This window comes from Psittacula echo (genome assembly GCF_963264785.1).
Source record: "Psittacula echo genome assembly, contig: SCAFFOLD_89, whole genome shotgun sequence".
Lineage (NCBI taxonomy): Eukaryota > Metazoa > Chordata > Aves > Psittaciformes > Psittacidae > Psittacula > Psittacula echo.
The window spans coordinates 41,480-53,916 of record NW_027664210.1 but is presented as its reverse complement, the minus strand read 5'-3'; the positions used below and the strand labels follow the sequence as shown (position 1 = coordinate 53,916).

The window sequence follows — 12,437 nt, the reverse complement described above, 5'->3', positions numbered from 1 at the left end:
CAGAGCTGCCTTTCCTTGCACTCAGCGGGGCTCAGCAGACCCAGAGGATCACTGTGCAGGCCAGGCAAGGGCTCTGGTGCCATACAGACCCCCAGGATGACCGTGAGGGCTGGGCAGGGCTCTGGGAGGTTTCAAGGCTTCCTGTTGTAAGGGAGTCTGGGTGCCCTATGGATCTCACAGGAGCCAAGCCCTATCCCAGGCATATTGGGGTCTCCAATTCCCTTCTCCTTCCTCAGGTCTCTGCAGAGAGACACCGGGGACAAGGCCCCTCTCGTGTTCCAGCAGACACCGCGGGCGGGTGTTTCATTTAGGGATCTGTCTTTCAGGACCGAAGTGGTGGTGACCTCCTTATCGTGTCCCCCTCCAGCGCCATGAGGAGATGGTCATCCCTGGAGGACCCCACCTGATCCCCTGGGAGCCCTGGGCCGTTTCCCTCTCATGATCAATAAACCCGTTCAGCAAAGCTGCACTCTGTGTGTCTGTGCCTGTGTCCCCTCTCCTCTGCCAGCGGCCGCATGCCTGGATCCTCTCCGGCTGCATCACCACAGTGAGCAGAGTGGCTGAGGGAATGTGGGCTCCTGTGGTGTCTGTGTAAAGGAGATTCCCTTCCCGCACACCGTGTGCCCCAGGTAAGGGCAGATGAGGGCAAACTGGAGTGTCCCTCTGTCCTGGTTTAAACCCAGCTGGTAGCTCAGCACCAGGCAGCCGCTCGCCCACCCCCTGGGTGGGATGGGGAGGGGAATCGGAAGAATGTAAAACCTGCGGGTGGAGAAAAGAACAGTTTAATAATTGAAAGCAAGTAAAAGATAGTGATAATATAAACAACACCAACAATAACAGAAATTATAATAATACTAGGAAGCAACAGAAAAAGAGAAATGAAAATCCAGAAAACACAAGTGTTGCCCAATACAATTGCTCAGCACCCGCTGACCGATACCCAGCCTGATCCAGCATCAAACGGTCCTTTCCGTCCAACTCACCCAGTTTCTATACCGGTCATGACATGCTGTGGTCTGGAATACCTCTGTGGCTAGTTCAGGTCAGGTGTCCTGTCTCTGCTTCCTCCTGGCTTCTTGTGCTCCTCCTCACTGGCAGAGCATGAGAGACTGAAGAGTCCTTGATCAGGATAAGTGCTACTGAGCAACAACTAAATCACTGGTGTGTTACCAGCATTGCTCTCAGACTGAAGCCAAAACAGAGCACTGCACCAGCTACAGGGAAGAGAATTAACTCTGTCTCAGCCAAAACCAGGACTACTGCCTGGGAAAGGGAAAGCAGCCTGCCCGCCCCTCGTCCTCTGCTTTGCAACTACCAGCCCTTGAGTATCCCCACCTTCTGTTGGGGCTTCTGAGAACACACAACCACCTTAGCGGAGAGACCAGCCACAGGACAGCAGGCCTGCTCCCTGCCTTGGCCCAAAGCTGAGCAGAGGGAGGCCAAGGAACACATCTTTGCCTTTCACTAGCTCAGCTATTCAATGCTGATGCGCGCTCACACATCACGAGCTGTTCAGAAGGCATAAGCAGACCCTGGATCGGACCTTTCTCACACACTGGGGATCAGCTGGCAGAGCAGGGGCATCCAGCAATGTCTGGCTGGAGCTAGGAGGGAACTGGAGCTAGGACTTGGAACCAATTCCACTGCCAGCTCAGTTCCAGCCACGAGCTTGCCCTGCCACGTGGACAGGGCATGTCACTCCAGTTTGCATCAGAGACTAGATCTTTCCTTTGGGAGGCCTTCTAAAACCCCTTGAGGGATGTATTGTATCTGCCCCTTAGCTCTGTCTCTCTTGCCTTTATCTTCCTCACCAGAAAGGGGAGAAATGCCAGTCAGTAACAGCAGCAGACCATTAGCAATGTCCTGATAACACGGGAGTTTTCCATCAAGTTTTCTCCCCGCCACTGTGACAGGGGGACTTCAGCTAAAGGTGCCCAGGCATGCACACAGCAACACACAGCAACACACAGCAAAGGGCAAATGCACGTACAGCAACTCGTTATGCCAGACGCCTGCACTGCGGACAAGTCTTCTGGAGAACAAGGCGCTATGGGCACCTTCTTTTCCTCCCTTTTCCCCTTTCAGGTGATGCTGATCAAGCCAACAGCCACCTGCTCTCTCTTTTGGGCTCGAGAGGCACTTTCTTCTTGTCCTGCTCCTTGTAAGTTTTGAAGAAGAGACTGACCCCCACCTCTCTCCATCCTCCTTTCATGTAGCTGTAGAGAGTGAGAAGGCCCCCCCTCAGCCTTCTCTTCTTCGGACTAAACACTCCTAGTTCCCTTAGCCATTCCTCACAGGACTTGCTCTCTGGACCCTTCACCTCCTCTGCTGTCCTTCTTTGGACATGCTCCAGCACTTCTCTGTGTGTCCTGTAGGGCACCTCCTGCATGTCTTTCAGGACTGCGAAGAACAGATCAACTTCCAAACTAACAGAAAGCTGCATCGGTTGTTAACACACCTGTGGAGAGAGAAGAGAGGGACAACTGGAATAAAAATAGCTTCAAATTCCTCCTGACCTTTGACAAAGAAGCAACCAAGTTTTCCATAGCAGTTGCACTGAGGTCTTGAACGGATCTTATCTGACCAGCCCCTTGACAGACATGATATTAATTTGCTGCTTTACTTGGATAATCTTGATTATTTCCACTTGGAATTGGGCAAAAGAGAGCAGCTAAATCATATGGTGCTCTCAAATCACAGGGGAAATCCATACGCCGGCCTCTTCATCATGTTACCACAAAATCTATTTCCTCTTTCATCGAGACAAATGTCAGTAATTCAGTTGGTGGGCTGGCACAGGACAGACGCTGTGGTGTAGGGATTGTTAATAGTAATTTCTGATTCATTGAGATTGTGCAAAAGCACCAAGAGTTGAAGACCAATTGACCCACGGTGGTCTGTCTCCAAAGGCTTACAAATTGGGGTTTGGGGCTTCTTTGTTTGTTTGGAGTTTTTAAATAGGATTTTTTAGATATTTTCTAAGTGGTCTTGCAAAAAAACAATCGCCACTGAGCTCTGAACAAAAGAAGCCACCTCATAACTTCTCTGGTGGTCCACCGAGTTTGTGGACTTTGATGTTCGCAAAGCCACCAACTCAAAAAGCCATTTCCTGGATGCAGCTGGTCTGTTACAGCCAGTCGTCCTGTGCAACAGGAGAGACAGAATTAGAGACATCAGCTTGTCTTGGAAAACTAAGTGGAGTTGAGCAGAGTAAATGCAGGAAGATCTCACAGCAGGAATCCAGTCCTGCAGGCATGATGCAAAAAAAGTGCACATCTCCCTTTTAGCGTCAGATGTGTTTTACTTGGCCATTCCTGTTGCTTTTATATAAAAGTCTGCCACACAACAGAATTACAGAATGGCGATGTTTAACTAACATATATTACAATAGTAAAAAGTGTGGGAAAAGACCCTAAGACCAGGCAGAGCCCTACTGTTTGCTTTAAAAACAAAACCCTACACAAACCCACAGAGCAGCGGAGCTGCTTTATGCAGCCTGCATGTGGCCTTCAGGACAATTCCACATTCAGCCTGTGCTTTGAGCCTCCCTATTCCTCTTACCCTCAGGCTCCTAGAGGGCAAGCCACAGACCAAATGGCAGAAACAGGTTAACCCTCATCATTCCTGTTGCTGGCAATCCCACATAGAGCTACCACTTGGGCCATGGAATGCACAGGCATTGAGAAATCCCTCTCTTTTCCCAGTGAAATAGCATTGGCTATGCTTCTGAAAACACATTTCAGGTGGTCACCAGGAACGTACAAATTCCAGGAAGCTGCAGGATCAACTGCAGCTGCTCATCACCTTCTGAGAAAAACACCCCCAAAAGAGCAACAAACCACAGAAAGGCAGCCAAAGGAGTTGCCCTTTAGGGTGTTGTAAGGGGCATATGAATAGGTACAACTCATCTAATTCTTCTCTGTCTGTCCGCCTTCACCACCCCCAGATGGCTGAGCCCTTCCATTTCCACCCTCCCCGTGCAGCGCTGGGGAAAATGAGGGGAATTAGAGACCAGAAGTAGAAGAACTGGTGCAGACTGGGTGAACGAGAGAGCAGACCTGGGAGCACAGGGGTAGGAGGAGAGAACAAAGAAGTGGCCCTGGAAAGGTGGGAGAGAAAGGAAGCAGAAGTGGGACCACTGGGGCAGACAAAGGGAACCAGGGAGTGGTGTGGGAGGGCACTGGGGCAGGTGGCTGGACTGAGGGAGTACTGGGAGCACTGGGGTTCAGGGGGTTGAGGTGATGCTGGGATCGCACTCAGGGTGTATGGGATGACACTGGGGGCAGCACTGTGGAAATAGGGGTTGCTGGCAGGGGTGGGGTGACTGAAACCCTGGGAACAGAGAACCTCTGTGCCCTGCTGGAAGTTGTCACCTCTCTATTGTTCTCTAGAGGCAGCTGAAAATCGGAAGTGACCACAAGTAACCACCAGCCAGGCCAGGAGCCCCACATCTCTCCCCCCTCCAAGTCATTTAGATACTATCTGGTGGCTTCCCACCTCTCTCTCTTCTCACATTCAGGACCATTATCCCCCAGATGGCTCTCACAGTCCCTAGAGGTGTTGATTGAGGTGGTAATCAGTATCCTCCAGCCCCCTAAATTACAGGTCCTTGCAGATGATGTTCCAGTTGGGCATGAAGCTGTAGAAGGAGGCAGATCAGCTCCTGCATAGTAGGCTTCACTTGTATGCTCTGATACTGCTGATACAGAAGGTCCAAGGTACAGAAAGTCTCGAGTCAATTTACTGACGATAAAATCATTGCTGGTCCATTTGTGCTGCTCCCAGTGATATTTGTGGATGTTGGTGAGTGAGTGACTCAGGAAGGGTGAAAAGGTAAGGGATGGAGGGATGAAGGGATGGAGAGAGGGAAGAAATGAAGTGGGAAGGGATGGGGAAACCAACAGATGCTAGGTGAGTGAAGGGGGAATGGAGGGGATGGGGAGATAGAGGAAGAATTGAGCTCACTGCAAGGACGGAGCGAGCGGCTGGGTGGGCTGCACTGCCCACTGCACTTAACTACTTACATGCATGCAATGCCTTGAACAACGACTTCACAGCTGTGTCATAGCCCTCTGAAATGCTAATTATTCAGCACTCTGTGGCTTCAGCAGCTAATGCACAAGGCAGAACAATTTTCCAGTTGACTGCCTCTCCTTTAAACAATCTCCAAAGCAAATATTCAGAAGTGCTTGATATCTTCTCAGAACTGTCCAACAACAGTTCTCTTCTCTATACCAAGTCTTCTGTAAAGAACAAGCACTCATCATGTAATGGGTAATCTTCAGAAATGACCTTTAATGTTTCACTGGGGAGTCCCAGCTATTTTCAGCTCTCAGCCACACACAGTGCTTCTTTGTTCCTAGCTTTCCATCTGAATCGAACTAGGCAGGCTTTATTTGAAGCTACGACAGGAGTCTGTATCATAATGGAGACAAACCAGGTGACCTCTTGCTTCCCCTGAAATATCCCATGGGCTTCAAGATCCAAGTCAGGTTTTCCCCACCAGCCTTGTAGAATTATCCTCACAGTGGATTATTTTAGTTATTTTAGAGGGAGCAAGTGCTGAGGCTTCTGCTTGGTATGTGGAAAGACTGTGACACTTCAGGAGAGGACGAGTCTGAAGAATAGGACAACAACTTGGCATTCACAGCTCTGCTCTCCTGACACTGACCTCAGAGGGCCTCAGTATGGCCACTCAGTTCAGTGCTGCCGTTGCTCAGAGCGGTTGGTGGGTTTGCTGACAGTTGCACATGAGCACTTCTGATGTTCTGCTCCCTCGAGAGACTGGTAGACAGGCCACCCCAATAGGGATGGGGGATTGGAGTGGTTCTTTGGGAACAGCAGCCTTTGTCCCCATCCCTGGTGGGACACCTCAGCCAAGCTGTCTTGGGGAGGAGAGGTGAACGGGGCTGGAGAGAGAAACCTGACATGCTTCAATGGTTACCTTTCAGAAACAGGCAAGAGAAACAGATCTTTGTCCTGATGTGAAAATTGCCCGGGATTGGCCAGAACTATGAGAGTGCTCTCAGTGTTGTTCTCCTTTCCTTCTAGCAATGGCACGTGGACAGCATTTTGCTTGTCTCATGGAAAGAAGCCAGGCTGACAACCATGCTTTAAGGCTCTATTGCAACTGCAGTTGATTGTTGCGCACGATGAGGTTGCAGTGCTTGAAAACAGGCATGAACAGTTCCAGGCTTGGCAAGTTCCCAGGCTCTCATGGCTGCCCCTACCCCACACTGGTCAGAGGATGCTGCCCAGGATAGGCAGGGAAGGAAATCTCCCCAGTACCCAGGCATACCGGATGCTTCAACTGCCACAGCCCACCTGGGTCAGGCTCTTTCCAAGTTTCCTCGACAGGATCCTTGTCCTGTGGGCCCTGGACAAACAAAAAAACCCGCATCTTATCAGAGGTGCTGTGGGGACAGACATCCTTCCTACAGCCAGGGGAGCTCTGTTCCTGCAGTCAGCTCCAAGTGGCTGCTTGGGGACAAGCAGACAATTCATTGTGTCCACTCTGAATGGTCACATCTTGCTCGGTGACAGCGCTGACTTAGGCTGACAATGACGGTGGTGGTGTCGCAAAACTTCACACTGACTGAGGTAAGAGAGGTCAGGACACGAAGTACAGAATTACAAGAACAAATATTTATTCACGCACATAAGGTGTTTCAGCTAAATTGAGGCACCCAATTGTGGTTTTACACAGGGTGCATGGAACCTTCAAATGTTCAGGTAAGGCGTGAATCAAGTGATCACTAACATCTTTACAACCAATTAATAAACATAGTAAATCAAAGGAGGAAGATGAAGATCACAGTGCTCAACTTGGCCTTGCTCCTCAGCGTCTGGTACACCAAATCAGATGCACAGGTGACCCCAAATTATTAAACCTCATTAATGAATAAGGCTGGAGGTTGGTCTAGGCTGCAGGAGATCCCAATGACTATGGATGTTCTTTGCCCTCATGGACATCTGGGTCCCAGCATAAGGTATGGATCCGCCTCTGGAGTCCTGGGTCCTTAACTCTCATCCCATTGCCCTCTTCTCTCTCTCCAGAGCTCAAATCATACCTCTTTGATTGTTGAACTTGGACCATGTGGTAAGTGCCCAGATGGCCCCTCAGGTGCCAGCCTGGGGTAATGGGATCCCAGGGAGCCTGGAAATGCCCCTCCAGAGACATCTAGGGAGCTCTGGGGAGACTGGGGTAGGATTTCTCAGCAAGCTCATATCATCAATCCTGCAGAAGAAAGCTGCAATGTTGGGGACCAAGCCTCTTCGGCTTTGCCTCTCCCTGACCAATCAAGGGGCTACCCAATCCCATCAGTCCCTCTCCTTCCTTCCATAAGTCTTTCTTTCCCCGGAGCCCAGGTTCACAGTGAATAGTCACATCTGTCCCATGCCTGTGAAGACACATCCCAAACTCATGGAGGGGCCTCCACCAAGTCTATGGTTATGTGTCCATAAAGAAATCCTCCTTGCTCTCTCTCCATGACCTTTCAGTTCTTCCTAGATCTATGCTTATTATTTTGTCTGGTCCATAGCCTAAATTCCCCTAACAGTGGTCCTCCCAGGCCCCTTAACTTGGATCTGTTTCAGTTCTTTTCCTTCAGTGCCTACCAATCACCTCAGCTGGACTTCCCAAAATCCCCTCCCTCGACACTCCCCCATCTCCTCTCCTTGGGTACCCAAATTCCCTGCAGTGTCCTATGTGTCCGTCTCCACCCAGCTTGTCCTTGCACGGTTAGACATCCCAGACAAACCTGGAAAGCAATGAGGCTGGGGGTGCACGAGGAGGAAGCCTGGGGAGGGACGAGGGGAAACATCTCTGATCCTCCCCACCTCTCAGGTCTCATCACAACTGCTTTGTGGATCTCCTTCCCTAGGACGTGGCAGATTCTCATCTCCCAGCAAATGGAGATGTTCCTTTAACCACAAGTAGCTGAGAGAGATTGGACTTGGTGCCAGACACCATGGGAAATCTGTCCCCTCTGCTCCCTTATTGCCCTTAGGAACATCCCTGTGACCCTCAAGGTTTCTCATGGCAACCTTCCTGTTGCGGGCGGCTGACATTCAGGAGGAGGAATCTCTGGCCAGCACCATGAGTTCTGCAAGCTCCTTCCTCTCTTCCTTCTCTCTCTTCTTTTCCTCTTCCCCAGACCCAAGGGAGTTGGGGAGAATCAAAATCATAGAATCATAGAATAGTCAGGGTTGGAAAGGACCTTAAGAGCATCCAGTTCCAACCCCCCTGCTATGGGCAGGGACTCCTTACCCTAGACCATGTTGCCCAAGGCTCTGTCCAACCTGGCCTTGAATGCGGCCAGGGATAGAGCATTTACCCACTTGGTTTTTTTGGGCAACCTGTTCCAGTGCCTCACCACCCCCACAGTAAAGAACTTCCTGCTTATATCTAACCTGAACTTCCTGTTTTAATTTGAACCCATCACCCCTTGTCCTGTCGCTACAGTCCCTGATGAAGAGCCCCTCTCCAGCATCTTTCTAGGTCCCCTTCAGATATTGGAAGGCTGCTATGAGATCACCACCCTGGGAGATAAAGGCAACAAGAACTGATGGATCAGGCACTATCAGGTGGAATATTTGTACCCAGTCATTGATGGCTTTTTGATCCTATACAAATTGGTAGGCAGGTTTTCCGTCCAGGCATAGTTTAGGTAGTTGTTAATGGGTTGTTAACTTTGCCTGCGGTTTGCTGTGTAAATGCGTCCCTAAGACGCTGGTTGGGCTGTTTTCAGATAGTACAAAAGAACGTGTAATTGATAGGTGGCCCACCTGGAAGGGTGTCTTTTCTGAAAAAGGGCACGTCTTGGGGACCTTTATTCAATTCCCATGCTGTATTGTAGTCCCACTGTGTCCATGTATTGTGGTCATTTGTTAGAATCGTAGAATAGTTAGGGTTGGAAAGGACCTGAAGATCATCCAGTTCCAACCCCCCTACCATGGGCACGGACACCTCACACTAAACCATGCCACCCAAGGCCTCATCCAGCCTGACCTCGAACACCGCCAAGGATGGAGCATTGACAACCTCCCTGGGCAACCCATTCCAGTGCCTCACCACCCTCACAGTAAAGAATTTCTTCCTTAGATCCAATCTAAACTTTCCCTGTTTAAGCTTTAACCCATTACCCCTTGTCCTGTCACTACAGTCCCTGATGAAGAGTCCCTCCCCAGCATCCTTGTAGGCCCCCTTCAGATACTGGAAGGCTGCTCTGAGGCTTCCACACAGCCTTCTCTTCTCCAGGCTGAACAGCCCCAACTTTCTCAGCCTGTCTTCATACGGGAGGTGCTCCAATCCCTGATCATCCTCGTGGCCTCCTCTGGACTTGTTCCAACAGTTCCATGTCCTTTTTGTGTTGAGGACACCAGAACTGCACACAATGCTCCAAGTGAGGTCTCAGGAGAGCAGAGTAGAGGGGCAGGATCACCTCCTTCGACCTGCTGGTCACGCTCCTCTTGATGCAGCCCAGGATACGGTTGCTTTCTGGGCTGTGAGCGCACACTGCAGCCGGCTCATGTTCATTTTCTCATTGACCAACACCCCCAAGTCCTTCTCCGCAGGGCTGCTCTGAATCTCTTCTCTGCCCAACCTGTAGCTGTTCAGAGATGAATGCATGGTGCCCATATCTACTGGGCACAGATAATTCCCCCCCTCCCCCTTCCTCCCCTGACGGGTGTGTGGGAACTCTTGACGTGGGTTTATGGTATTTAAAATCACGTGGGCTTTACTGAAGGTTGCTGTATAACAGATTCCCAGTAATTGTGAATTTTGGGTGTATTTATTTTCCTGTGCAGGTGCAGGGGACTGGATTTGGAAGTCATGGTTAAACTTGGCATAGCTTGCGATGCCAGAGAAAAACACAGCTTAAAGGGGTAATCTTTTTTCCAGTGGCCTTATGATTCACAATATTTGCAGCAATTGGCTTGGGCAATTTCAGGGGAAAAAAGTCCTTGTGGTATACTGTATCCTTGCCCTTGTCCCCTTCCTTTTGGGAAAAAGGGTCCTGGACCCCTAAGGGCTGTGGGAACTAGCAAGGGAACTTGCATTGTTCCTCAGTTTCTCCTTGTGATCCTTCCTCCCATTAAAGACAAAAGTTGCTACGCTAACAATTTCATCTCTTCCTTGCCCTTGCCGTGCTGGAGCATGTTTAGAAAAATCTTTTTGGATGTCAGGAGTGGGTTGGTTGACAAAAAGGGGAACAATTATTTCCAGGGTGGACCCTCCCATACATACCCCTTTGCTAAGCTCATCGAGCACAAACATCAGATGAGTGCTCTGTTGACCCTTACTGACTTTCCCTCACCTGACTGCAACTGGTTGTTTTTTATCCTGCTCAACTCCAGGGATTCTAAAAGTCCATCTCTACACTGTCTCAAGGTATCCCTAACTGCTTCTGTACCATGATCCCACCCTGGTTTGCCACCAGCTGCAGCCTTTTCCCAGAGGCTCCTGCAGCCCAGTGCTCCTGCACCCATGCCCGTCACTGTCTCCGTCCCCACACTCAGAGCCATACCCATCCAGCCTTCCCATCCCAGCGTCAATGCAGTCCCATCCCCATGCTCGCCCCTGGCTCCAGCTCCATGCTTGGCCATCACCTCCAAGTTCTGTGTGAGCCCTGACCCTCAGCTTGGCCCTTTCCCCACATTTGGTGTGGTCCCCAGCCCCATGCTCAGCACTCATGTCCCACGCTGGCAGGGTTTAACCCTGTGTCCCGGGTTCAGCTGTAGCAGTCATTTTTCTCCTTCTCAGTAGCTGGTGCAGCGCTGTGCTTTTGACTTTCAGCCTGGGAACAGCGCTGATAACACCGATGTTTTTAGTTGGTGCTCAGTCATGTTTACTCTGACCAAGGACTTTGTGAGTCTCATGCTCTGCCAGGAAGGAAAGGAAGCCGGGAGGAAGCAGAGACAGGACACCTGACCCAAACTAGCCAAAGAAGTATTCCATACCACAGCACTTCATGCCCACTATAGAAACCTGGAGCAGTTACCTGGAAGGGCTCGATCACTGCTCTGGTCGGGCTGGGTATCGGTGCGTGGATGGTGAGCGGTTGTATTATCTTCCCTTGTTATTCCCTTCATCATTATTATTATTGTTGGCAGCAGCAATGGTTTGTGTTATACCTTAATTACTGGACTGTTCCTATTTCAACCCGTGGGAGTTACATTCTTTTGATTCTCCTCCCCATCATGTCATGGGGTGCTTAAAGTCTTCCCTTAGGACTTGGGCCTATGAGCATGAGGTTTCTTCCAGCTGTTTGACAAAGACCTCATCTACTTCTTCCTGATCAGGCAGTCCATACAGATACCTCAACTCACATCACCCATGTTATTCTGCCGGCTAATCCTGAGCCATAACCTCTCAACTGGCTTTGTTCACCCCAAGGCAGAGCTCCATGGATTCCAGCTGCTGTCACAGTAAGGGCAGCTCCCGCTCATCCCTTTCCCGGTCTGTCTCTCCTAAAGAACCTGTGTCCATCCGTTTCAGCACATCTGTCATGTGAGCTTCCCCACCACATCTCTGTGACTTCACTGAGACTGTAGCCCTCTAATGGCATGTAAACTTCTAATTTCTTCTGTGTGCTCCCCATACTGACTGCATTAGCATACAGACACTCCTGAAAGATGAGGAACAACCCCCACACACCCCTTGCTAATGTCCCCTCAGCAATTCCTTATTTGTGAGTGTGCACCGTTCTTCCCTGTTCTGTAGATTTTGAAAACCGTCAACCACATCACTCTGCACCTTTGCTTGCCAAACCAATTCACCGCTTCCTCACTTGAAGTCATCATCTCCCTCCTATCTTATTCTAGTCTCCTCAGGTTTGCCAGTCTGTTAGCAAAGAGGGGTTTCTACCTTCTTTGTCGGGAAAGTTCTACTTGTCCCTACCAATCCTTGACCCCCAAAGGTGGTCCTGTGGTTTTAAAATCACACCGTTGTCATTGACACAGCTGCACAACAACATGCTGAACCTCAAGATACATCCACTCCTCCTTAAGCCTTTCTAATTTGGCAATAGGATTAAAGAGAAAACCATCTGGACTCACGCTGACCTTAGCCCTCATCCCCCCAGCCATGTAGTCACTCTCGATATGCTCAGATACTCCCTCCCTACTGGAGTATTTGTGATGATGTTTAATAAGGGGCAATAGTGTGGTTTAAAATGTATATACATATATATGTGGCATTAGACCATTAAAAGCAATCTGAAGTTCACTGTATTTCTAATTGCAAAAATTTATAGAAACACATAGCTTGCATATACATACACACACCGGTTTTCGATGGCATTATAATCCTTGAGCTCATATGCAGTATCTTCGAAAGATGGGTTTGGCTTTACTTTCTCAAAACATGTCAAATTAGATCACTTTCAAGCTTAGCAGAAGTGCATCACAAGGCAGAAAGAACAGTGGAATTAAAA

General features: G+C 49.7%; 1 protein-coding gene across 1 annotated transcript in view; it reads right to left on the bottom strand.

Moving 5' to 3' along the window:
- Positions 1–3,127: 3,127 nt before the first annotated feature.
- Positions 3,128–12,437, bottom strand: part of LOC308232661 (ankyrin repeat and MYND domain-containing protein 1-like) — a gene marked incomplete at its 3' end in the record, with an annotated part of 31,595 nt that continues 22,285 nt past the window's right edge. The window contains 2 exon segments of the mRNA XM_080639889.1: positions 3,128–3,142; positions 3,562–3,571. Coding sequence (XP_080496015.1) covers positions 3,128–3,142; positions 3,562–3,571 — 25 coding nt within the window.